This window comes from Acomys russatus, chromosome 26 (genome assembly GCF_903995435.1).
Source record: "Acomys russatus chromosome 26, mAcoRus1.1, whole genome shotgun sequence".
Taxonomy (NCBI): domain Eukaryota; kingdom Metazoa; phylum Chordata; class Mammalia; order Rodentia; family Muridae; genus Acomys; species Acomys russatus.
In genome coordinates, this window is record NC_067162.1 from 2,539,383 (window position 1) to 2,566,433 (window position 27,051).

Below are 27,051 nucleotides of genomic sequence, written 5' to 3' on the forward strand. Positions count from 1 at the left end.
GAAGGCTGGAGCCTGTGCAGCCCTCAGCAGAGCCCCCAGCTCCCGGTAGCTCAGCGTCCCCTGTGACTGACCACTGGAGTATCTCTAAAGTGTTCGCTGAATGGACACTTGATAGTTTATACAAGGCCACATTTTCAGCAAAACGGGTGACTTAATTATTCGGTTTGTCATGCTACAGGCAGGTGACCGTTTTTAGAATGGGAAATTGTGAAGGTACGTCACCTGCTCATGGGTCAGTCAGTTCCTCTGTTCTTCTCCATCCTGTGTCTTATTGGTCAGATATGCACCCTTGTGATCTGAATAATGAGCAAGGTGCTGGGAGTGTTCTTACTCACATCTGTAATGGATATGTTTCCACTCTCTGTAAACATCTAGAAGGAAAATAATCAGGTCATAGGGTAAATACTTTTATTTAATAAAAATTTCCATTTATGCATAGCCATGGAAACGATGGGAATTTGGCTAACCGGAAGATGAAAATTGAAGCAGGAAAGGATCATTATGAAAATGAGCAAAGGAAAAGCCTGGAGCCAAACTGGAATAGAGCTCACCGCCAGTGCCATTTCTTCAGGAAAAAAGTGCTCAACTACAGGGGTCCTCAAAGCAGATTAGCTGCAGTTTCATGAAACTGCAGGTTCTACATGTGGGGATAGCACTCTTAGGGCTTTGAATGGGGACACTAGTGTTTGCTCTGTCTTCACCAGTGCTAGATATTTCTCCAGGAATGCGTGCATGAATCTCAACGAGTGCTTTTTTTTTTTTTTTTTTTTGTAATGAGAAAAAGGCCACCAATGACAGCCCTTAGACAGACACAGACACCCATGGATACAAGAGGGTGAGGAATCTGAGTCTGGCCGTGACTTAACAGCACTTCTGTATATAGTAGAGGGGAGCTAGTTCATCCTGGGACCACTTGTGTGCTGTTCATCGCAACAAAATAGCTTTAGTTGCTCCCTTTCCTAACCCAGGACTCTGAAGGCTGACCACTGTCAGGTTGTTCCATTCCTGCATTTCTAAATCTCCTTGGGTTCCATTCCTCAGCACTTGGTTATAACAGCTTCCAGTGGTCCATGACTGCCCATAGCAAATAGCAGTGTGGTGTTTTGGGCAGACATGCAAGGACATTTTTTCAAGCACATTATTGTTAACGTAAAATGTAGAAATTTTAGGTGTACATTTCATGAGCTAACACAGTCACAAATGCTTGCTCAACCCATGTTCCCATTAGGGCATAGAATAGTATCTTTAGCTCAGGTATTTCTTTCACTTTCCTCCTTAGCTACTTCTCAATCACTGTGCCCCAATAGAAGATTCATTGTTGTTGTTGTTTTTTTTTAACCACAGATAGCTACTATCTAATGTAGGATGTCACATAAGGAGAATCATGCAGCAAGTTTCTATTTTTGTAGGCTATTTTAACTTGACATGCTGTTTTTGAGACCTACCTCCATGCTGTACATGTTACTAGTTTGGTTCTTTTTTTTGATGGCCAACAGTTTCATTGCATAAGTATAAGACAGCTTGTTTTTCCATTCTCCTACTGATTCATATGTGAGCCTCTTCCAATTTGATTTATGAGCAAGTTGCTGTAAGCAACCTTATTCAAGTCTCTTATCAACATGTTTTCATTTTCTGTAGTAAATATTTGGAAGTAAAATTTCAAGATCACAGAGCAAATATATTTTTAGCTTTATAAACATCTCCATACCTTTTCCAAGCTGCTTACTTCCCTGTGTATTTGTATTTCCATGAGCAACACAGGAGGGTCCTAGTGTCCTCACAGCCCCTTGAGCATTCCATGTTAACAGTATTCATAGTTTTACTAATTCAGGTAGTGTGGAAGTATCTCATATGTTCTCACTTTGAGTAGATCAAATTCCTTGAAATTGCTTAAAATCTGTGTGAATTTAAAGAAGAGAGCAGAAACCTTGATTTTTTTTTAGCCTTACAAAGGAGATAGAGCTGTCAGGGAATCCATTGAGCAGATGGAAAGCTAACCTGGATAGGTGCTACTTTTAAATTTTATTGAGTCCATGTAAAAAAGAGGATGCTACGAAATACTTTCTAATACACAAATCACATAATTCTAAAGCACATATTGAAGGGTGGACTCTTGGACCACAGTGAGTGAGCATGATGCCAGAGAGTTCACAGGCAGCTTTGGTCAGAGGAAATTAAATGGTTTGGAAAAATAGAAGTGAGATAAGCGCAATCATTGTAATACTACAGACCATTAGGTATAAATATTATTTCCACACTAGTCCCACAGAGTTATTGAGGTGTTTTATTTTGTAATTGTTACTTTATCAACAAATAATAAGTTAAATGCTTTCCAAAGTGTAATAATATGCATTGCTCAACAGGGATAGGAGTTAATATTTTTATGCCCAAAATATATTTTAATATTTTAATAAGATTAGACTCAAAGAATTTTGAAAGTTGATGGATATTTCATGTTTGTGTTTTCTTTAGTTTTTCAGTGATTTAATATTTATACCATTCAGCTCATTATTCCAAGAACTGGGCTTAAAAAAACAGCAGATATTATATAAAAGGATCATTATACCTTTCAAAATCACCCTGATTAAGAAAGTGTTAAGTAATTACTTTAACCAGTCCTTGGGAGGCTGAGGCAGGAGAATTGCAAATTCCAAGGCAGCTAGAGACATTGTCTCAGAAACCAAACAAATAAAGCATATCATTTCCATAAAAAAGTATTTTTGTTTCTATTTTAGGTCCTGTATTAGAAACCACCCAGCAAGATTTTTTGCAAGAAGCAAAATCTCTTATTGCCCAACATTACAAGAGAGTAAATGAGGTAATGCTTTGTATTATTTAACACACTTTATTCAGAAAAATGAATACATACTTTTGAATTCTATAGTGGTTTTCACAAAGTATTTAATGGACATTAATATATGATAGGCTCCAAGGCAGGATGAGAACAGCACCTTCAGTAGCTTTTATGAAGCTGGTTCTGGTGACATACAAAAGAAAGATTTTATCACTTACTCAAATGATTTTATGTGCGTATTTAGTTTGACATTTAGTATATTTTAGCAGTGTTGGATTTATAATCTTAAGTAACTATCCCCTTAACACTATATAGACAAAACTAAAATGAAAAATTCACCATGAGATACATCTCTCATGTGGTCTCAGCATGATATGTGCACTTGCACCTTCTCCCGTGTCACTTTGCATTAGAACTCTCTGTGGCCAGTGTATAGCCCCTGGAGGGAAGCCTGTCTCTTCTGAACAGTGCATCTCCAGCCACAAGCATTGTGCCTGGATCAACAGAGATTTGCGGAGTGGCAGACAGTTGTGAAGTTTTAGGAAGGGTGGAAGGGGAAAGAATGACAAAGATGAGGGTCACAATTTGGAGGAAAGGCTTTGCAGAGCAGGTGGGAAATTTGAAGACTGGGCAGCTATGGTGATGATGGGTCTTTAAGTACACAGGCGAGGGAAGGGATCTTAAGGATAGTTTACTGTGTGCGCACCCCTGTTTCAAATATTTAGATTTTAAACAGAATTTAACAGCTCTTCCTTTACTGAAAATAAGATTGTTCTTTTAGCTTATGGTTTTTGGTTTTGTCTTTTGTTTTTAGTTTCTTTCAGTGATTTTTTTTTTCTGAGAACGACCATAGGTAGTTTTAACCATATAACATTGTTTACTAATAATTCTAACATTTCCTCTAAAATTTAAATTATTTTTCAAATATATTGCCTCTAGAATAGTAGGCAAATTATACAGGATGTAAGTGCTCAGGATTAGATATGTACCTTGGAAATCTAACCTGCTTTAAGAATTATATGTAATTTAGACAATCAGCATTTCCCTATTATTTTATCTGGCAAAAATAATACTTATCACCAAAATCTTACTGACATCTTGAGTTGGCAACAGCTACAACCAACAGTGATTGATTTGACTCTTTGTCACCAGCTCTGTCTGTCTGTAGAGCAGATGCTGTGTGGACACGCACACCTCACAGATTTGGAGTGAGATTAGTTTCCTAGTGCACATGCTGCTCAAAAGTAAGAAACAGGGTTAAACATATCTGAAAAATTATGTCCTGCTATCAGTATGGTTTTCATGAAGGTGTACCTCCATATAAACTGACTGATTTCTAATTTAGCAGAGAAAGGTTGGGGAATTTTATAGGCAGTTAAGAGTACTCAAAAGTGGTTAAAATAATTAAACTTGAAAATTATTTTAAAATAGACTCTGAGACTGTACTTTTTAATTTTTGAGATTATAATTTAATTGTAACATTTCTCTCTTCCCTTGAAATGCTTCTATATGCCCTTCCCTGCTCTCCTTCAAATTCATGGCCTTTTTTTATTTTTGTCTTTTTACTATTATTATTGCAGGCATACACACATATATATCTACACACACACACACACACACACACACACACACACACACACACATATATATATATACCTACATATATATTCTTATATTCCTAAATATAGCTTATCTAGTCTGCATAATGCTGCTTGTTTGTATGTTTTCTGGGCTGACAGTTTGTGTGCCTGTATTTTAAAATGTCTCTTTTAAGGTGGAAGTTGCTATTGTAAAATTAACCTTTGTTTTGAAGTGGATTATAACATTGACACTTGGGAATAGCTTTAGAGTGTTGGCTTCATTGATGACTGTCATGCATACTGAAGTAAATGCCTTCTATAGAGAGACACTGTGGATAGTGCAGTCAGTGATGACATGCCTTTATCTTGATAGAACTTGTAAAATTTACTATGCAACTATATTACATAATGAATATTAAAATGTTAAATTTTGATTTACTTATAGAATAAGGCTCAAAGTACTTCTATAGATGTTTTTAAAAATAAACACCAAAAACCGAAAACTGGCAAATACATACCTTTTGAGATTAAGAAAAGTGAAGTCCTTGATGTAGCTCGAGGGCATCGGGCGGTACTCAGAAGCATTAGCTATGCCACGGACGCTTCCAAGTGCACACCTTTAAAGGAGCCCTCACAGGAAACTTCCTTAAAGAAGCAGCGTGTTTCGAATATAAAAGAGAAGTACCAGCCTGAAGATATTTTCCAAAAAGGTAAGCTTTGAATGGAGGCAAGAAAACTGGTAAGCCAACATATGGAACTGTTTACTTTTTGTGTGACTTGAAATACAATTTTCTGGTTCATAGAATGCCTAGAACTTTGAGTTTTAGCTGTGAAAATGAAGGAGGACAGTTACTAGAGCTTCCAACCTTTGGTCCACCTGAAACTGTGTAAAGCACATCCTAACAGGGAAGTGGGATTTAGGACCAGAACTTGCTCATGTGTTTTCCTTTGGTTGCATTTTTCTTTTCTAGTAAAGATCATGTGAGGATGTTTATTTCCCTGGTACTGAGTAGCTTAAGTTCTACTGATAGGGACAGATAGGGCAGGCAACCCATTTCTTTTTTTTTAAAAGATGTATTTATTTTATTTATTGCATATGGGTGCTTTATCTGCAGAAGAGGGTATCAGATTACATTATAGATGGTTGTGAGCCACCATGTCGTTGCTAGGAATTGAACTCAGGACCTCAGGAAGAGCAGGCGGTGCTCTTAACCATTGAGTCATCTCTCTGGCCCCAGGCAACCCATTTCTTAATGATGTTCCCCTGCTCCCTAAATGGAATACTGAAGATGTAGAGTTTTCATAAGGCAAACAATAGTAAAAAATTGTATTCTCTATTAGAAGTGTAGTAAGGTGGAAGCCTTGGTTCCATTTAAGCAAACTTGATACTGTTTTCTTTATGGTAACAGCTTAAATAAATGACCTTGTAAGACATTTCTAATTATAGTACTCAAAGCCTCCTGTTAACATAGATATTTCTAAAATACTAAATTATCCACCTGTTTATAGTTCTTTCATTCAACAAAATTGTCTTTTCTGTGTCAGACACTTTTCAGAACTGGGGAAACAAAAGCTAAAAGACTCACAGATCAATGTTAGGTATAAACATTGCTGCCTGAGTATTAGACCCAGTACCAGACTTACAGGGCAGTGACGTGTAATATGTGTGTGGTGTGCCTGAGTGTATTCCTTAGCACATTAGTCCTGAGTGATTTGCCTCGATACAAGTGTTCTTTAGCAGATAAGAGCAGAGAAAAGCAAGCAAACAACAACAGTGTCTTAGAGTGTCTATAGCTGAGAAGAGACATCATAGTTATGATAACTCCTAGCAAGGAAACATTTAATCAGGGCTGGTTTAATTGGTTAAGAAGTTTAGTCCATTATCAACATGGCGGGAAGCATGGCAGCGTTCAGGTAGACATGGTGCTGGAGAGGTAGCTGAGAGTTCTACATTTGGATCCACAGGCAGGAAGAGAGCTGGCTTGAGCTTCTGAGACCTCAAAGCCCACCCACTATTGATGCTCCTCCTCCAACAAAGCCACACCTACTTCAACGAGGCCACACCTCTTAATAGTGCCACTCTCTGTGGGCCTACAGGAGCCATTTTCTCTCAACTACCACAAACAACTACCACAAACAACAACAACAACAACAACAAAAACAACAACAACCCCTAAACAAACCTTGAACATTATGCTCCCTCCTTGGATATTCATTGATCACTAACATATTAAAATCTCAGAAAAGCACTGTGATAATCTATTTATTGTTTTTATCCTCAATTCAGCTGACCAAAGAGTATCTCTTTCTTAACTTACTTTTCAATTGTTGTAGCTTAGCACTATGACCTAGTTGAGTTGTAGAGAAAATTATTAAATCTGGGGCATATGGTTCTAGAAGCTTTGAGTCCTTGGCTATCATGGTGGGAAGCATGGCAACAGGCAGAAAAGCATGTTCCTAGAGCAATATCTGGGAGTTTATAGCCTAATCCATAAGCACGGGGAAGACAGAGAAAGCCACATTGAAAATGATACCAGCTTTTTGAAATATGCAGGCCCTCTCAGTGACATGCCTATTCCACCAAGGCCACACCTCCTAATCCTTCACAAACAGTTCCACCAAATGGGATCCAAGTATTCCACTATATGAGCCTGTGTGTGTGTTTGTGTGTGTGTGTGTGTCTGTATGCTGCATCACTTTCATTCAAACAACCAACTCACTTCACATACTCTGCCTGTTAATGTCTTTGAAGCTATTCTTTCTGTAAGTATAGGTCAATAAATTCAGAATTAGAAGCCTATAAGCTTGAAAAACAGTTTCTTAAAACATTAACAGGATAAAGTGGAGGCACGGAAATGCTAAGGTTTGTAAACTAGAAAACTGAGCATACATAATTGAATTGAGAAAAGAACTCAGAGTATTCTATAGTCTGTTTCTGTTGTTACATACATCTCCAGTGTATGTAAAATCTATGTCCCCTCATGGTAGATAGTCAGTCCTCAAAAGTCCCATACCTTGATAGTATCACATTAAATCTTAGATTCCAGTATGAATTTTGGAAAGGCAAACATTCAAACCATATCAGGGGAAATTAAAAAATTAGGCAGGTGGGGAAAGAAATGGAAGAAACTAAAAATATTATATTTTTAGGTCTGTTAAGTAGGCATGCATATTGAGATAACCCTTAGGGAGTTGGTACTTAAGAGAGCAGTAGTTGAAGGCTAAATACAAATAATTCTCTCATGTGTAGGTCACTAATGTACTGAAATTGTGTGCTTCACGCATTTGTTCAAAATGCCCATTTATTAATCACTTAAAGTATTAGGAGATAAAACTATACTAGTTCATATATAGATGTTCATACATGTTGTATGTGACTTGCATGAGGTGTGACATATGAAACATGAGATTACAGTATGGATGTTACTGTGAATAGAAGCAAGTTTGCTGTCTTGGCGTCAATAAGAGAATATCGCAGCAGACTGGGAAGTCAGGGACGTATTAGTAGGAACTCTAAAGTGTTTGGCAAATTCTGAATGATATATATTTGATAATACAAGAAAGAAGGAACATTGTCTGGGCAGAGAACCCCGTGTGAACCTGATGCTAGGTAATGTGAAAGTGAGCATGGGGTGAACACAGAAGCTGGCATCTGATAACTAGGGGGTCTTAGGGGCTCATCAATATCTAGTGTCTAAGATACTGATGAACACTGAACCTTAACCTGAAAGTAGAGAAATAATCGAAATACTTTTAGGCAAAACTGTGGTTGGAATGTTTACAGGCAACAGTGAAAGGGATGCCCTGCATTTTATAGGCATGGTGATTAGTGAGAAGAAAATTCTTCACATGTGATAGGATAGCTTAAGTAAAGATGGCGGCACCTGGGGGTTGGAAATAAGAGGGAAGACTCTACAGATATCAGAGAAATGGAGTGATCTATCAGTCAACAGGAAGATAGTGAATAAAAGAGAGGGCAAGTGTCGAGTCTCTAATGATTTCTACTCAGAAACAACATGAAGCCATTAATGTAAGTGAAGTGTGTAGTTATTTAAAAGGCCAGGGGCGCACCTTGTGCAGTGGTTGAGTCACTACCAGGAATAAGCAGGTCAAACATGACTGAGTGTTGTAGCTCTAGGTGAAGTCACTCAGAAATAGCATTGCTAAAGTGTTAGTGCTCCTGGTTGCCTTTAAAAGTTAATACAAAAAAGAAGAGCTGAACTAAGAAAAAGTACCTAGTTTGCAGTGAGAAATCAAAGGTTTTAGCCTTTGCCTTTGATCCATATCTCCAATAATAATTAGCATTGCAACAAAAAGTCTATTAAGGAAACATCTTTACCAAGCTATCCCATTATGTTAGAAAACCCCAGGGCAGTCACCATTGAGAGACTAAAGTGAGAAAATAAAGTGTGCTTTAGAACTATGGGGGAAAAAAAGATGCTCTGAATGTCGTTATTGGCACGTAGAATTAATTGGAATCAAACAGATCAGAAATACCAATTTTTTGTTTTGTTTTGTTTTCAAGACTGGTTCTCTCTGTGTAGCCTTGGCTGTCCTGGACAGGCTTTGTAGACCAGGCTGGCCTCGAACTCACAGCGATTTGCCTGCCTCTGCATCCTGAGTGCTGGGATTAAAGGCGTGCACCACCAAGAAATACCAATTTTTAAGGAAAAATTCCTCACTGAAGAAACTATGGATCTAGATTAAATGAGTGTTCGAAAGTAAAATAACTTGCAGGGAGTATCCTCCAGTGAGGATAATGGCAAGAGATGACTGGGGAACCAGTCAGAAACTTCCCAGGGACTGGATCCAGAGCACCTTAAGAAGGGAATAACTGAACTTCCTGCTCCAGGCCCGATGAGCCTTTGTAGCAATGCCACAGCAGGTTTCCTACCTTGTGGGGACCAGTGGCTGTTGTGTCTTTGCTGACGAGACTTTCCCTGTGGTTCCCTTGCACGCTGTGTGATTTAGGGAAAAGATGGAGATAACTTTTGGACTTGGTCTTCACATCACTAGACTAACAGGAACCACATCTCTGTCTGTTAGAGATGCTAAGGCATCGGACAGACCTGGATTTAGAGCTGAATGTGGTGCCTCAGTGAACTCTAGGTTGTCTCCTTTGTGGAAAGCATTTTTTTCCTCAGGGACCAAGAATTAGTGGATACTTGGTGTGCAGAAGGCTGGACTGGAGGAGACTGGTAGATACTCACCAGATATTATCTTTTTCTTCCTTGGGACTCATCTGTAATATATTCCTTCAATTTCTTGTAGTTAGATGGCGCTGTTGGAACTCAGGGCTAATGCTGGAGGTGATGTATGCCAGTAAATTTTGTGTTCTCCATGTGTGGCTCTCTGCATTTGCAGGCATGAGAACTACTTTTAAATTGTCTTACAAATGTCTGTGGATGATTGACATTTTGTTCAGAAATTCAGCACATATACAAAGGTCAGTACAGAGGCTGTATAGGTGAGAAAAACTATATCTGAGTTATATTCCTATAATACTCTTACACCAGATGGAAAAAAATATCAGTTAAATAATCACAGAGTATAACAACTGAGTTAGACTGGACCGAGGGTCATATTTGAGTTAAGGTATAACAAACGAGTGCAAACAACTTACATTAGTAGTAGGATGCTCTAGACAATGGGGTTTTCAACGTGGGGAACAAGCCCAAATCTAAACCAAAGTAAGCCAACGAAACAAACCAACGCAGCGGCAGGTTCATCACTGAGCTAGAGCAGTGACCTGACTATAGACACAGGGTCTTGCAGCTCGTGATATGCCAGCAAATGGTTAGTAACTGCCTCCGAGGTGGGGAGGAAGGAAGTCTCGTGGTTTGGGACATTTGTTGACATCCGTGACAGGAGTGCTCTAGTGTGTTCTCACTCATGACAGGAGATAAAAGGAGATATGTATGCTTGGTTGTCCAGAGCAGATAGGAGCTGGCTTCAGCATACCACTGTATGTAGACTGTTGTGTCAAATACTTGCATATACCACTTGAAGTTTGGTTGCTTCAAGTCTCGTTCCAGCCATTTCAGATAGTGCTGTCGTGACCGGATTCACTTAAAGGTGTCTGCAATCCTGCCTGTCTTAGGAGACCCATGAGCTGGGTTTAACATTGACATTTGGCAGCCAGGGCAGGATGTTAGAGTTATTGGTGAATGTGTTTTCTTCTCTAAAGCAGAGGGGTGCCCGCACTATTCCACAAGCTCAGATAATTAAGCAGCCATATCCTCACAGAATGGTCAACTCATGAAAGATTCTTATAATAGCTCACCCATTGTGCTTCTTTTATTCTCCCTTTTTGTTACCATTTCTAAAGACAACTGCATTAAAATGTTGCCTTAAAATGACCTTAGTGATAGAATTGTCAATGCTTGCTGAGAGATGAGCTGCGGTTGAAACCTTGCAAGCTTTCTTCCTTCCATGTTAGCATGGTTACTGGAGTCTTTCTTCAGATCATATTCAGGCAGTCATGTTGGTGAGGCTTTATATGTGTAGCTTCTGAAATTACATGGAGACACAGTGTCAGGGCAAATTCTCTGTTTCTCTTGCTCTTATAATCTTTATGCTCCCTCTTCTGCAGTAATCACTAAACCTTACATGCAGGAACTGTTTCTTAGATGTATCCATTGAGAATGGGCTCCACAACCCAGCTCATAGGTTGTAGTTTTCTGTAATGCTCTCCTCCTATTGTAAAGAAGAGTTTCCTTGATGAGAGGTAAAAACTACAGTTGTCTGTGGGTATAAGGGCAAATATTTAAAATGTAGTTTGGGATTGTGCTGGTTATTAGTCAAGTTAGCTGGAGGTTCTTCAAGATCCATGACTTCACTAGCCCTGAGTAGTTGGCTAGGTTTTCCAGTAAGATTTTGTGTGGTCAATATCTAAATGTAGTGTTTGTCAAACCCAAATATATAGAGGTTATTACAACCATAGACCTTGAGAAGATTATGTAGGAAATAAATGTAGATGGGAGAAAAATCCAAAGACTGGGCTCCTGAAATTTCTAGCATTGTGAGAAAAAGGAGTTTCAAGCAAAGGTGAAGGAAGTAAGCAGCCGTGAGGGGACTGAGAGGGCTTGAAGCCTATTGGTCAAGTCTCTACCAGGCAGGAACAATGCCTCAGACAATGTCGAGAATATATGTGGCCAACCATGCTAGGAGAAAGCTAGATTTTTCAAAACCTATGTTATTTAGGGTTCTTAAAGACTTCTAACCAACTGACCAGAGGAAGGGGAGAAAGAATGTTAACAGGAAACGGGAGTTGTGGATCTGTTTAGATGTAGTTCATTGGGCCAACATACTGTGTTGTCAGGAGAGCAGCAGTCCAATCCAACAACCAACACCAAACAGAGACATGGACCTATAGAGGTGGCGCAACCCAGCAGAAGCAGCCAGGCCCCACTGACTCAGCACAAGCCAGTGCAAGAGGCCAGAAGCAGCCAGAGGACCCTGAAGTGTTCTCTGGAATGTTTCTCTCTGCAAAGCAAACACCAGTGAAGACCAGTGAAGTAACAATGCAACAAAAATCCTCTGTCTGTGGGGCTCTATTTATATTCTTCCCAAATGTCATGTGCCCTCTCACTGTCTGTTTTCAACAAAAACATCACATGCCCTCTCATAAGACAGTTTCCAGAAATATTTCACATGCTACAACTGACTTTCTAAAGAAACTGGAAACTTCTACTTCACAAGAGCTTGGATATTGATACATGCAGATCAACAGGGATGGTGCTGTGTCTGTGTTTGAAAATGAAGGTTAGAGTTATTCACTTGAAGATAGGACCAGAAGTAACAGAGTTTTGAGTGAGTAGGAGAGGGGTCAGTCTGGCAGAGTCATAATTGACGATGAATGAATTTGATGATGAATTGATTATGTTAATTTTTATTTTTAGAGAAAAGAAAAAAGATTGGAAAGTTTCTATGAGGAGAATGAATTTAAACAGCTCCAGAGCTTGAGGGGTATATGTAAAGAAAAATCAAGAGCCGTTGGAGAGTTGCAACTTTAAAATAAGAGTTAGAAAGGGAGGTGAGGAACACTGTGGAGAATATCTTGAGAGTCCAACCTCTCTGATGAAAGTCTTGAGATGTTTAGGGCACAATAGGGAGTTTATGGCAGTGGTTTGAGGTAAGATCATAGACGATGGATATGTGGAGAGAAATAAAATTAAGAGTGACAAAATTAGTTGTGAGGGGCAGATAGGGAAGATGAGTCACTCATTCAGCAATAGTCTCTCTGGGGAGATATTTCTCTTTAGCAGTTAATTTGTACACATGAGATGAGGAGTGCAGCATGTGGGGAGGGAGTGAAGCATTTTTGACAGTACAAACACGGCGATCCTCCAGGGAAATCTCATTATAGGCTCTGCGGAAGTCAGAGCCATTTGAGTAGGAGCCTTTGTATATGCCCTGCCGGGTAGCACTGATCTTTGAACCGATGTGTGAATTAAAATTGCGATTCATTTGTCAAGCTTCTTATCTCAAAAATCATACATTAGGTCTGTGCCTTGGATCCATCTCTTAAACATATTTCTGATATTCACTTCAGGGTGACTGGAAATGTGATCTAAGATATCAGCAGCATTAATTTTAGAACTTGATTAAAGTTTGTGAGATTAGAAAGAGGAAATCAGTTTTAGTACTTGTACCCTAGTCAGGCTGACAAATTTGGTTGCGTTTTCTTCTGAAAATGGAGTATCTATCTGTCTATGTGAGAACATGCTAAACATTTCCTTGAATTTGATCCAAAGATATCAACTTTTAAAAGATACTGTGACAATTATCATATCAAATAGCTTTAGCAAATATGTTCTTTATGCGAGACTCTTTCCTTAATAAAGTAAAATAAGGAAAAATATGAGCTCAATTTCTCTCCAAGTTTATAGATTCTACAGTACTGATTAACCAATTCTCATTGTCATTCTTCCAAAAAAACTTATTACAAATTAGATTTTGAATGAGAGATTATCAATTAATCAATTTTAGAAGTTAGTGATCACATAAAGAAATTCATTTTGTAGTACATATTAAATACCACTTTATAGTCATAATGCATATAGTGTATATGTCTATCCTTTTCTTTGGGAATAAGGGTATATAGGTTTACTTTTGGGTTAGTTACAACAATTTTAATTGAACATTGTGAGATTTAATGATATTTATAAGCAAAGCACCTATATTTAGATTGATATAGGGTCTTTCTTTAGTCTGAAAGAAAGTGTGCGTGTGTGTGTGTGTGTGTGTGTGTGTGTATGTTTGTGTGTGTGTGTATAGAAGGGTGAAGAGAGAATTTATTTTTAAGGTGTATATGTGTAAGTAACTATAAATGTGCGAGCATGTATGCTTGATTTGCTTTCCAACACAAATTGTTTCCTTTACATATACAATGAAAGACTATGGACTTTAGTAATATTTTCCTTAAGGCATTACTAAGTGCTTTGTATTTAGAGAACAATAAAGAAGTCTCTAAGGAAAAATGTCTTTGTCTTGTGCTCATTTCTTTGGCCACAGTTACAACTTATCAAAGTATTTTGATCAATGATGTTTATAAAATAGTCTATATTTTAATTACTTTAGAACACATGTGATGGTAGCAAATGTGTTACAACTTTTAAAAAAAGACTTATTTCTACAAAAGCATTTGGAAGGATTTAAGTCTGGGATCCATGACAACTTATAAGAAAAGTAGAAACTAGAATATTTAAAAATTTTTTTCAATGAGGTGGAAAATTATATTGAATTTAGCATCACAACGTCGTTTGTTCTTTGAATCACTCAGATCTGAAGCTATATCTGTGCATAGAGGCAGCCTTTCTAATGATGAAGTGGCCACTCTCCTAATGAACGTGGCTACCCTTGGGAGATGCCATTCAGAGAGCTGTGTCTCTGCTCTTTCTTCTCAGTTTGGATTGTTGTTTCTTCTCATTTCTTGTTATAGAACTTAATTCTTAGGTTTTTTTTTCTTACTTTGTGTCCCGAAAAACCTGAGAAGAGTTCTCAGGGACTGGATGAAATCACATAGCTCCAGACACCTGTCTGGGTCATGAGGCTGCTTCTCTATGCTCTTTCTTCACACTGTGGCTTTGAAGCCGACGGGTGCAGAATGAGGGCTCTGAATAAAATAGGACACTCATTGTTTTTGCTGTAATAAAGCTTCTTATGTGAAAAACTTTTGAGATAGTTATAGGATCTTAGACATAGAACAGTATTATGAAAATTTAAAAACAATCAAAAGGACCATTTTCCTTCTAATAATTCTAATACAGCTAGCCCCCCAAAAATCCCAGAGCCAAGTGTTTCTAGTTGTCTGATTACTCTTGTTTCATTTTTTTTTTTTTTTGCAGGTGGGAAAGAGTTAAAAGCACAGACAAGTTTTAGACAGCAGGTTGAGGTCACATCCTGAGCTTTATATATGAGTAATTAATGCAGCTCTTCTGAGGAAGTAACAGGGTAGCTTCTTAGATATGGCTTCTTATTTGTAGTGAGGACCTATTTCAGGGAACACAGATACTGCTTTGGACTTGAAAGAACCCTTTAGTTCTGTTATAAACACTCCTTCACTTCACATCCTTGCTTATGAGATCCCCCTGTGAAATTCAGGCATACCCAAGGATTCACAATTCCTGTCCACACTGATAAGATGAATGATCAGGCTCCAACAAGGGGAAGATGAGCCTGGAGGGAACAGAGAACATATTGTGGGATTTTTAGAATATACTCAACACAGAGCAATGGAGAGAAGTTAAATCCTAGCAAGCTTACCTGGACTCCTTAGCAAGCTAGTGGCTGTTCCTCTTGAGAAAGCAGAAGACATGCTCACAGCATGGGGGTTTTAACTGACAATGCCCACATCCCACCTACAGCTTTGAAGTATTTTATTTTTGTTTACACTAACTTAGTTTTCTGTTAATTGTCACTATAATTCTGATAGAAACAAATTTTTCATCCAGTCATCACAGGAAAAAAAAAAAGTCCCTTCAATTGTGGTCAGTAGGCTGATTAATGGTAACTGGAAGATAAATGCTCTAACTCCTAGTACTAGTAAAGTTATGTTAAGAAAAACAAAAATCAACAACAAAAAGATCTTTCTAGTTACAGTTACTATGGGGGTGGGGAGAAGGTTATCTCAAGCGGAGCTAGAAACACTGTCACAAGGAAAGAGGAGGAGACTGACAATGTGGAAGAGACACTGGACCATGGTGGCAGGTCTGGTGTGGGCAAGGGCTGCGGGCAGCTCTTGGAAGTGGGAAGAGGAGAGGATCAGTTTTTAAGAAATATTTTCGAAGAACAATGGTCTCACCAGCTTCTTGATTTGGGGATGATGGCCCTCAGAATTGAGATAGACTAAGTCTCTACTGGCTACGTCACCCAACTGCTAGCAAGTGTATTACAATAGGCATATGGTATTAGTGCAGTATTGTTTCAAAAGAAAACTTTAATTCTGGATTTTTCTAAAACAGTTTTCATATCAGGATGACTGTAGAGTTATGATCAACAGGCCAATGGCTTAAACTTTTACCTTCCTAAATACGTTTTGTCCCATAGCTTCACTGAGCTCCTGCTAAAAGGATCGTGGGTACCACAGAGTTTTAGGTTAGCAGAAATGAATAACCTTTTCTTTCCCTTAAAATGTAGACAGTAGAGGGAGATTTGGAAGGAGATAGAAATCAAGATTATAATAAGTAACCCCACTTTTTGGGAAATTTTATGAATTTGGAACCAATTGAATTGGGATGATAGAGAACTCAAAGTGTTTACTTAAATGCTGGGAGAATGTGGCTTGGTTAAGTGGCTCTATGGCCTATCCACTGCCTCTCTGCCTCCCTCCCTGCCTTTCTTTCTCTCTCCTTTCCTCCCTCCCCCCTCTTTTGTTTTTTGTTTTTTTTTTATTCAAGACCGGATTTCTCTGTGTAGCCTTGGATGTCCTAGAACTTGCTTTGTAGAGCAGGATGGCCCCCAGCTCACAGAGATCCACCTGCCTCTGCCTCCCAAGTGCTGGGAGTAAAGGCGTGTGCTACTCTGCCCTGCTAGCATTTTTATTCCTTTAACCTCTTATAAACAAATATCACCATTAAATGCTAATTAGCAAATCAAGCAATGTTAACTTTTAATATTTGAAGCTTGACTTACTAAGATTTTAGTTGTCTGTATGGAATAAAACTCTGATGAGATTTTTCATATTCTGAAAAAAAAAACAAGCAGGGCTAAATTAATTGACTTTTCTTTTTAATTATAATTTAAAGTTAACATAGTAAGCCTAGAACCAAAAGCATAGATTTTATTATGATATTTTCACACATCACGGTCAAGCAATGTTCTGTTTCTACTAATTTTCAAATGCAGTTCTCAGTCATAGTTGAAAATAAAAGCACATTTCTTGGATTTTTCTCTTCTTCATGGTGTGGAGTAATGAAACTTTCTCCCTTCCATGGAATCTCCACAACATGGTCAGGCTTGTGCTGCTGGTAGTAAGTCAAAGGTCTAACTGTTGAGACATCTTTTAACAGAGCCTGCAGACAAGACTGGCTTTGGGGTGGGGGTGAGTTCATGAGACACAGCCTCAAGCAAGTCAAATTTTTGTGAGATAGCAGACCAAGTAGTTTAGCACCTATTGCCATTGTGTTGAACAGAAATGTTCTTGAATTTATAAGAATATATGATTTTGTCTTTTAGTAGACATTTGGTAGAAAATAGTCATGTTATTAGTTAATTCTCATGTTATTAGTTAATTCTTTTTATTTTAGTTAATTTTTTTCTAGTCATCATTATTATCAGCAAGCCCTGGTTAGCCAGTATGAATATACATTTCCTGTTTCTCCTGATGAGGCCATCTGTTTATACTCTGATATACTTTAGTTTGTAACAGCGTATACCAGAGTAAGTTATTTTTTTCAGGCTAAATATAATTTTAAAAGGGAAAGGAAAAAAACCCCTCCCTGGTAGTGCTGCACAGCAGAGGGTTGGATGGAGCAAGCGCCGGAAGTTCTGCTTGGGGCATAGCTTCATGCTTCTTCCGGCTGTCCATCAACCATCTTCTAAATGGTGGGAGGGAGAGGCTCTTAGTGCCATTTGGGAGCAGGGTTAGATATCCTTGCTTATGTGTAGGCCCAAGAACTCCTCTACAAGAATCGTTTGACTGCACGGACCCTGTATTTTCTTCTATTGAGTCATCCTTTTGGGCCCAAGGACCTTACAGTTTTGTGGGTTTTGTGGTTAAGCAGAGACATTGTGGAAGAAGGGTTAGTGAACAAAGCTGCTTTCTGCCAGGCTGTTAGGAAGTAGCTGGAAAAATTACACCTGAAAAACACCTCAGTGTACTTACATCCTCCAACGGGATTTTTTTCCCAAAGCTCCATTACCTCCCACTAATCCACTCAAATTTTGACGTGGATTAAACCCACCTAATGTAATTATGTTCCCAAACACTCATATATACTTAACAAACATGTTCTTTGCTAATATTTTAGACAATTCATAATTTAATCAAGTTAGCAGCAATTATTTATCACAGGGAGGGAGAGAATGAGAAAGAGAGAGAGAGAGAGAGAGAGAGAGAGAGAGAGAGAGAGAGAGAGAGAGAGAGAGAGAGAGAGATCCCTGAGCTACAAGTTAGACTGCACATGACAGTCACTGCAGAGACTGAAGAGATGCCCACCCCATGGTCACTGTCCTGCAGTTATTCATTGCTCTGCCTTTCATGGATGCTTTCAAGATGATTCTATCACAGCATATGTTTTCTGGCAATTCTTCTGAATGCTGGGAAACCTGAAGCCAGGGACCTATTAGTGTCTAAGGTCTGGAATCCCTTGTCTGAGCTGGCAGAGCTTGAAGCAGCCTGAGAACCAGGAGAGCAGGCCCATTGTCAAAGCCTTCTGATTTTGCTCCCACTGCACTGAATGAGTTAAAACACCGTTTTGAACACTATTTTTTAAAAACTTTTTCAGAAGCCTAATTAATGTTCTGACTTTATTTAGTGATAATGGGTCAGAAAAACATTTTCTACCATCACTGTCATGAAGATATAATGTTACTGCTACACATTTGGTAGGTACTCCTGAGTACTTCTCAAGTGATGAAGCTAATGGAAGATTCTACCATCTTTTTTTTCCAGACATAGTTTGACACTATGTATTTAAACACTGTCCAAAGATAGACTGAAATATCTGGTTAATATCCCTGTTTGTGAATGACTTTACTATTATATTTCTCCATGAAAGTCTGAAAATACACATATCAAATTAGAAAATGACTTTTTCATGTTTTATAACAACTGAAAAACTTTATTTAGAAGTCAATTAACAGACCGAGGCAGAACAGGTGGAAAGGAGTTGGTATTTTCTAGTAGTACATTAAACTGTGTATCGTAACTAGTTTTACCTGTCAGCTTGATTCACCTTGGGAAGAGGGGACCTCAACCATAGCATGGTCTCCATCCAGGGGCCTTTGGGCATGTGTTGATTGGTAACTGATGTAGGCGGGCCCAGCCCACTGTAGTTGGGACAGTCCCTGGGCGTGTGGGCCTCAACTAAGATGATAGCTGATAGCTGAGCAGTGAGCCCAGCAAGCTCCTTCCTTTCTCCCCTGCCTCGGTTTCTCCTGAGGATGGCCTGCATTTGTGAACTGACATAGACCTTTCTCTCTAAGTTCAAGAGAGACGAGTTCAGGGAACCATTCACTGTCCAAAATCCTGCAAGTTATGCACAGTGCCTGATGTGCTTTGCAGGTAAGAAAACCCTGGCTCAGATGTGCTCAAGTGCTCACCCATGGTGAAACACAGAACCAAGAGTTGAGGCCTTCCTGTTCCTAAGGCTTTCTGTGCTCCACGCTTGTCAACAGGACTGAGTAATTCAGAGTGCTTGGGCTGAGGCTCTCCCAAGTGCTCTGGGAGTGGGGAAGTGGAAAGTGGGCCTTTTCCTAAATTATTATGTGATGTTGAGAACTTGCTTTTTATTCTCCCCTAGTTTGTCCCAAAAAACTGATCTAATGCTTGCTGCTTGGAGCCTATTTTATTTTTCATGAAGAAGATAAGCTTTCAGGAGAGATATGGCATTCTTAGGTGACATTTTTAGGTAGTGCAGAAGCCATGCACTCAGGCTGCTGTGCACTACAGCTCTTGAACTTTCCTGGTTCTTCCAAAGATGCTCCCAAGTGTCAGAGTCATTTTCAGTAGCTCCTCACAGAGGTGGCCTGTGGGTAAGGAGAAAACATGTCAGGGAGTGCAGGTGTTTGGGAAGTGGGTGTTAAGGTCTGTTGTTGCTCCTGCTTTAAGCCTTAAAAATTGGAAGCATTTCAGAAATTGTACCAGAAAGGACATAAAAATGGCTGTGTCGGTGTGTGGGGTTGTAGGTTATGGTTGTATGGATTGGAGAGCTCAAGAAATCCCTGGAAACTCATCTATTTTTGCTAATAAAAGTGAAAAAAAGAGCTGGTGTTTCCAGCTGTTTTAAAGGGTGGAATATCAGCTTTGGGATGAACTCTGACAGACAATTTGTTTTTCTCCTTTATTGTGAAAATGATGACTTTTCTACTTGGATCCTGAGAGACTTCTGTCAATACTGAATTTATTTACAGGAGCACAGACTGCTTCCTTGAATGGGAGAAGTAGCTGGGATGTGGTATAGACTGACTTTCTGAAAAGGAGGTGAGGGTGCAATTACTTTGCTAGCCAAACGTAATGACCTGCCCTAAATGGCCATAAAGGTTGTTTTGGTGTTCCTGGCCAGGGTCTTAGATGGAACTGCTCTACACCACTAGAACTTAGGAAGAATTCTCTGTTTGAAATTCTAGGGTGCACTGCTAAGCCGTGGGTTTATATTGTCCAGGGCATTTCTTGCTTGATCTTTAACTTTCAGATGGATTTTTTTGCCTTGTTTAAGACAGAAAAGGGAGGGCAGTGTCTGGAACCCAGGATTGTTCAGACTTGCCACCACTGGTTTATTGATTTGTGAGAATAACTACATTTAGACAGTTTTATGGCATTCACAATAAAATCAAATGAGCAACTTTTCTAGCCATTTATTTTCTCTAGAGATGTAATAGTCCATATTATTAGACTATGATCAATCTTTCTGCAATATACTCTAATTATTGCTTGTTATTAATTATAATAATTGTGTTACATTAGTCTTAAGCAATTTTACATTTTCTGTGGCTGGATACTGATTTATTTTTCTAAATCTGGGGTGAATTTTATATTATTTTTATTTTTGCATTTATAGCCACGAAATAAACATTCATTTCAGGGAAAAAAGTCTTCCCTCTGTGGCTTCAGAGAATAAGTATCAATAGGCCTTTACGTACGAGTGTTCAGACCAGAATGGCATTCTGTAGGTGCATAATAACAAAATTCTAATGATCCGTGTGACACTTTATAAGGTCTTTGTACCAACTTGGAAAGAACTTGGGATGTAAAGACCAGATATCAAATATTAAGGTCTATTTTCATATGATTCTGGCAAAATTATTCACTATATTGCATGTTTACCTTTATATTTTGTTAAATTACAGTGATAATAATGCCTGCTGATATATGTGAGAGCTACGTGAAAACAGTGTAATAATAAGATAGAGAACATGTTACTGATGACTCCTTGAGGACCCCTGAGCGCATATGTGCTGTGCAGAAAAGCCCATGGCCTTCCATCCATGAAACTCTGCTGTGGAAAGAGAATTTTCTTAGATATATGCACAGACTTTGCAAGGTCCTTTCTTTATTACCTGTACCTACTGGGCAGAACGCCTAAAGATCACTATAGAGTGTTTACTCAGAGTCTATCTGACAACTAACGTTCTAGAGTTTAGGTGACCCGTTTTTAGAACACATTAGACCCCAGTAATACCATATAGCTTCAGCTTCAGGTCTCACTGGATCTCGTAGCTTTAAAGCATGAACAAAAAGCCTAACTACATAATACACTTCTTAGGGAAGGCCTGCAACAAATGTCCTTGCCTTCAAGTTTCCTGGGAAATAGATTTTCTACAGAAGCATTTAATTGAGAACAGGAACAAGTTCTGACCTCTACTTTGAAAAACTTGGGTCTTATTCTGCCACGGTGTAGGGCACATGGACCATGCCAACAGGGGAACAGGCACAAAACTGGCGAGGTGGAGCGTGGGCAAATCCCAGAAATCAAATTTGAGATTGGCAAGATTAAGAACCACTCCCTCCCTATTCTGAGCCTGCATGCCCTCATGCAGATAGGCTGGCGACCCTGATCTCTCAAGGTAGTCACAGTGGCCACAGGTAGGCACATGGACACAAATAGAGCATCATCAGTATCCCAGCCACAACCAATGAAATTCCTTCCACCTAAAATACCATTCCCACTGATCAAGGTTTATATAGCCCTGTCCGTCCATCTCGAATAAACTGGCACAAGCTATTTCACCAAAGATCATCCAAGAGTGGCTGTTTTCACTGAGCTGTAGCACTTGGAGGACTGCTTCAAAGATGTCTTCCTCTCTCCAGACATTTGCTGTTGGACCCTGGACTCGCCTGCTGGGCTAGGTTCCCACTGCTGGCTGGCTTAGCATCAGAGCCCAGAGCTCCTGCCGGTGCTATCCTCAGCGTTGGCCATCTGAACTGCTTTGCTTCTTCTCCTCTTGGGAAAGGTCTGTAATCACCCACCGATCTAAAAGAGCTGTAATGCTAAAATCCTGCAGGAAGGTCTTCTCTGCCTGGCATTCCCAGCTGGATTGGAATTGTACAGAGTCCACCCATTCTGGACTCTGCTCCCTCCCTCCTGGCTCAGTGTCCACCATGTCTGGACATCCCAAGGGATGAAATGGAACAGCACCAGGACTCAAGGAACTGGTCAGCTTTCAGCCTAGATTTTTGTCACTTGCTACAAGTCCAATTCCTATTCTGTCCGGTTGATAATACCATTCATTGGCAAGTCTGTATGGAGATAAAAACAGAAAGAGCACCAAATCCATTCGAAAGCACTCTGCTTTTGTCCTCTCATGGCGATTCATTTTAGGTGTGAAGTAGATCACTCCTAATGTGGAACAAGAAAGTGTGTCAAGTTATTTGAGGTGTTTTACCTGAAATAAGCAATGGTATGAATGTAAAGAAAGTCAGGTTGTTGAGAAAATGACAACAAAATAATCACCACAAATAGCTGCCCATCTCACTTGAAAACAATATTAATCAAAATGACGCACTTTAAAGATCATTTTTGTTAGTGATAATATCCCTTTCCCTATTTTTTAAAAAGGCAATTATCACACAAAATGGTTTATTTTAGAAGTGTTACTGCTTTCCTGGCATCCTGTACGCAAAGATTTTATTGGCATACTTGTCTCTGCCCCCATCACCTGACATATTTACATTGTAAAAAAAAAATCTAGTAGAGGTGCCACTTAAATTTCCGAGTTCTTGTCTATGTTAAGAAGCAGTTTTACAGTTTCTCCGCTCTATTTCCTCCCCATAACAATTTCCAATGCAATTAAGGAACGAAAGTATAACGTGAAGTTTCAAAGAAAAAAGACCATTTAATTTTGGAGGTAGAAAGCCATACACTAACTCACCCAGGATCAGAAAAGCCTGAGTGGCGAGACTAGCACCATCTTAGTTTGAATAAGAAAGATTCTGATTTCTGAGAATAAAGAAGCAAGCATGGTGAGGCTCTGCCATTAGTAACGGTGAGTGGATGGCAGGATGTGGTCCTGACTGTAGTGCACTGCTTACCTCTCAAGTGCCCATCTGTGAGAAGTAAGAATAAGAAAGAGAGCAAGTGTGGTTAAGTGATTGGCCCTGCTCTACATGAAACTGTGAATCTGTGGTAGCTTTTTACCAAGAAAAGTCAGCCAAAGTGTATGCAGTTCCCTAGCTTGTGGACCTCTGGCGTCATTTATTTGCTAAGTCTCCTCACAAGCTCTGTGTAGAGATCAGGATTTCACCTTACTTACAAAGATGCACCGCTACAGTTGTGGAGATGGGCAGAAGACAAACAACCCAGACTTGCCATAGAAAAGAACCCTATTGGCTGCTAATCATGTAGGCTGAACTTTACTTTATCAAGTCCCTCAAAGTTCTTTGGAAGAGGCAGAAGGAGCCCAAGTAGATTGCATTATAGACATGAGCTTAGATGATCCATTGCTTGTAAAGTAAGCTTGCGTTCATCCAAGGAGAGACTATTACCAAATTTGGGATCACAGAAAGTGTGCCTCAAGATCCATCCTCAAGAAGTTAATTCAAAACAGCCAAATTAAAAGTAAAAAGTAGAAAAAGCAGATTTAGTCAATGGGAAAAGTTATAAAGAGATCACCTATGGATCACCCTCAAATTCATCTTCCAGGTCCAGATTTTTGGATTAAAGTTTAAACAGAAGGCCAAGGATATGCACATCTAAGCAATCCAGATGGAAGCATGGACCCACCAAGCCAACCGCTGACCCGTTGTTGCCTACGCTTCAGTCTCATGCTTTGAGGAATTGTGACGATTGTGAAATCTCTCTCCAGGAGACATGTTCCCCTCTGGAAGACAGCCCCTTTCTTCTTCCACCATCACATTTCTGGAGAAATACCAATTTCTTTGGGTCCATTTTTCATTAGTCTGATAGCCAGATGGAGAGACAGGTATCCCTTTCGAATCTGCCAAACAGGAAAATATGGTGCCCCTTTCCCCATGGTTGCTTGCTACTAACACAGTTCCAAGCAAGGACCTGGGCATAGAACAAAAGACACCAGAGCCTGTGTATCCAGAAAAACTGTCAGGGATAAACGGCGTCTTTGATGGACAAGCTCTACTAAATTTAAGGAGCTCATGAAAATTGTAATATGCTTTATACTCTATTTACAAATGCATTTCTTCTTTTTGTAGGAAATGATAGTTGGGGGCTACTGTGGTTAAGTAAATATCTAACTATGGTTAATTAAATATCTAATTGGTAAAGGAATTTCCAGCCATGTTGGTTTCCCATTTCATTGAGAGCTGTTTCCATTATTTTACTCATGTCTGTTTAAGTTTTAGGAAATGATTCTTTTTTGTTCATCTGTTGCTACATTTTCGTTCTGTCAGCCTATAGTATTCCTACATCTTTTCAATTCTTTTGGTTAAAAATATCTGTTTATTTCTAATGGGGGCAGACCTTGCACAAAATTCTAGGAAATAGAGCTAAAACAATGAAATTGTATTTTATGTTAGATTTGCAGAGTTACAGAGAAAAACGTATACATTAGTCACAATTCTGTCTAACCACCCAACCAGTACACACTAATAAGAAAACAGAAGTTCAGGGAAACTCAGAGAATTGCCATACAAGGTCATGGTCTTATTAATGGTAAACAAGACCAGAATCAATGTTTTTGTATAAAAAAAGGCTGTGTTCCTATTATTGCACTTACCTTCTCCAAGAAAAGCCGTTCAAAGATTTTTAGTAGAAAGTCCTCTCTCCTTCCCAGTCCTCTCTCCTTTTTTTTTTTGTCTTGAAGAACGAATAATTAAAAAAAGAAAGAAAAAAGGAAAGACAGTATTTTGTGAAACCAGACATGGTGGTGCATGCCTCTGATGAAGACGTTAGGGAAAAATCATATCATTTTTAAGTAACACCATCACGTTATAGGTCTTCTTTTGACTTGTTTTATTTTCGCTGGTTTTAAAGGCTCATTTTCACATTCTATGGTGCTGTAACTCTTATTAGAAAACTCAACTCTTCCTTTGCCTGTCTTCTTAGGCTGCTCCAGGCCATAAAATTAATGCATTTATTGTGGAACTGGCTTCTATCAGTAGCTATGGATGTGGAGAAAATCCTCCTGGACTCTGTCACATAAAGAGCTCAGAAAGAGTGTTATACATCTGAGAAGAAAGGCCTGGGAACTTGGCCCAATAACTCCTGGTGCCTCAGAATCAAAGCGAGAAAGAGAACACCATCCCAAATCCCCTTTCAGGATGTGTCTCCAATAACCCAGCTTCTTCCTACCACCTTCATCCTCTTCCAAGGTTCTGCCACTTCTGCATAGTACCATAGGATGGTGCTGAATCCTCTAACACATAAGGCTTTTGAGGGTGGATTTTTATACATGATCTTAGCCAAAAGACTAAGAAGAGATAACAATTTTTAGTCTATTTATTCAGATGGTAATCTCTTATGGAGATTGCCTGATAGCCATATCCAGAAATAATGTCCCAATAACACCATGGGCTCAGGTCAAGTCTTTTAACATGTGGACTTTTGCCAGATACTTCCAAACAATAGCATTTTCCCAGCCCAGGTTCTAATTCACTGGTCCTAACTGGTGTTGCTCACCCTGAGGGTTCAGTGAGAGGGTACCTGGTTGCCTATAAAGCCCTTACTTGATTTTTACTGTAGCTTCTAATTATGTGAATGTTGTGATGGGGAGATTCATTCATAAAGTAAAATATGAATAATTCTAGCTAACTATTGTGTGTGTATGATCTGATCAAGTTTTTATGTGGTGATGGCAGTGTATAAAATACCTTTTTTTAAAAGTCAGAAACTTCTTCACTAGCTTTTTTGAATTTTTTCCTCTCTCCTGTGCTCAGGAGAAAGATATTATGAGGACAGGGAAAGCACAGAAGTCAAGTTGTGCCATACAGAAAGGGTTCTAGAAAACACCAAAGCCTATGAATTATCTTTATATTCTAATACTTTTGGAAATTTTCTGTTACTCTAGAACTGACCTTTAATTCAGTTTCCTTTTAGCAGGAATAATTTCCCATTTGATATTCACAAACATATTCATAAATGTCACTTTAAAACTATAGTAAGTAAATATTTTATGTAAGATACGTTTATCTAATTTCATTGATAGCTCAAGTTGCATAAAATGGCTTTGACGCACTGTTTATACTATGCCTCCCTTCTGTTCTTAGATGTCATAACTCTCACAGAGTATGCATATTTTGATCTGTTCTTCTACCCTGCCCAATCTAGCCGACTCCTTAATACACCCCCATGAAAGTGTTGATCTTAATGTGAATTTATTTTGAGAACTTTCTGTTAATTTTATGAGGTTGTTTGATACAATTTCAGCCCTTGGGGACTGCTGTAAATCTTGAGTCAGACTGTCTCATCTAAGTAAGCAATTTAAATCAGACTATTCTTGATAGTATTACATTAATGCTTCATAGTAATGTACTTCTCTCTTTTCAATAAGTAAATTGAATGATTTCTCTGTTGCTAAGCATTTAATTATGCATGCACTTAAAGACAAAATTGCAAATGGAAAATGTAATAGAGACAGTTTTTCATTTTTTGTGTGTGACCTTAGCAAGTTAGAATTTAGACTAGCCAGAGAACACAGGATGCCATGCATTCTGTCTTGACTGGCTCTTCTTAGATTCACTTTGTGGCAGGATAGTCCTGTCTCCTCATGAGCCTTTTGGAATTACTTTAAATTCCTGTCGGGCTATGTGGAAGCAGCTGGGGCCCTGTGAACCTTTGCTAATTCTGTCAGCTGGCTAACTCTAAGAATCCGTAGTTGTTTTTCTCTAAGTGCTACATGCCTCTGGTGGAAAACTACTCTTTCACTCTCCAGTAATAAATTGTTATTGTTCGCATATCCAGCACTGTAAGTGTGTGTTCCTTCTCCTGGGAGGTAGAAGTTCTAGACTGTCAGAGGAAAACACGTCCAGATACTGAAATCTTACCTAGAGCATGCCTGAGAATGCCACTACTTGATTTGTGTCTGTGTTTGCTTATGCCCCTT

The 27,051-nt window shown here is 39.0% G+C and overlaps 1 protein-coding gene across 1 annotated transcript in view; it reads left to right on the top strand.

Annotated features, from left to right (window-relative positions):
* Window positions 1-27,051, top strand: part of Iqcm (IQ motif containing M) — a 433,038-nt gene that overhangs the window by 78,140 nt on the left and 327,847 nt on the right. Inside the window, exons 3-4 of the mRNA XM_051168995.1 lie at window positions 2,736-2,818; window positions 4,820-5,084. Of these exons, the coding sequence (XP_051024952.1) occupies window positions 2,736-2,818; window positions 4,820-5,084 (348 nt within the window). The remainder of the gene's footprint in view (window positions 1-2,735; window positions 2,819-4,819; window positions 5,085-27,051) is intronic.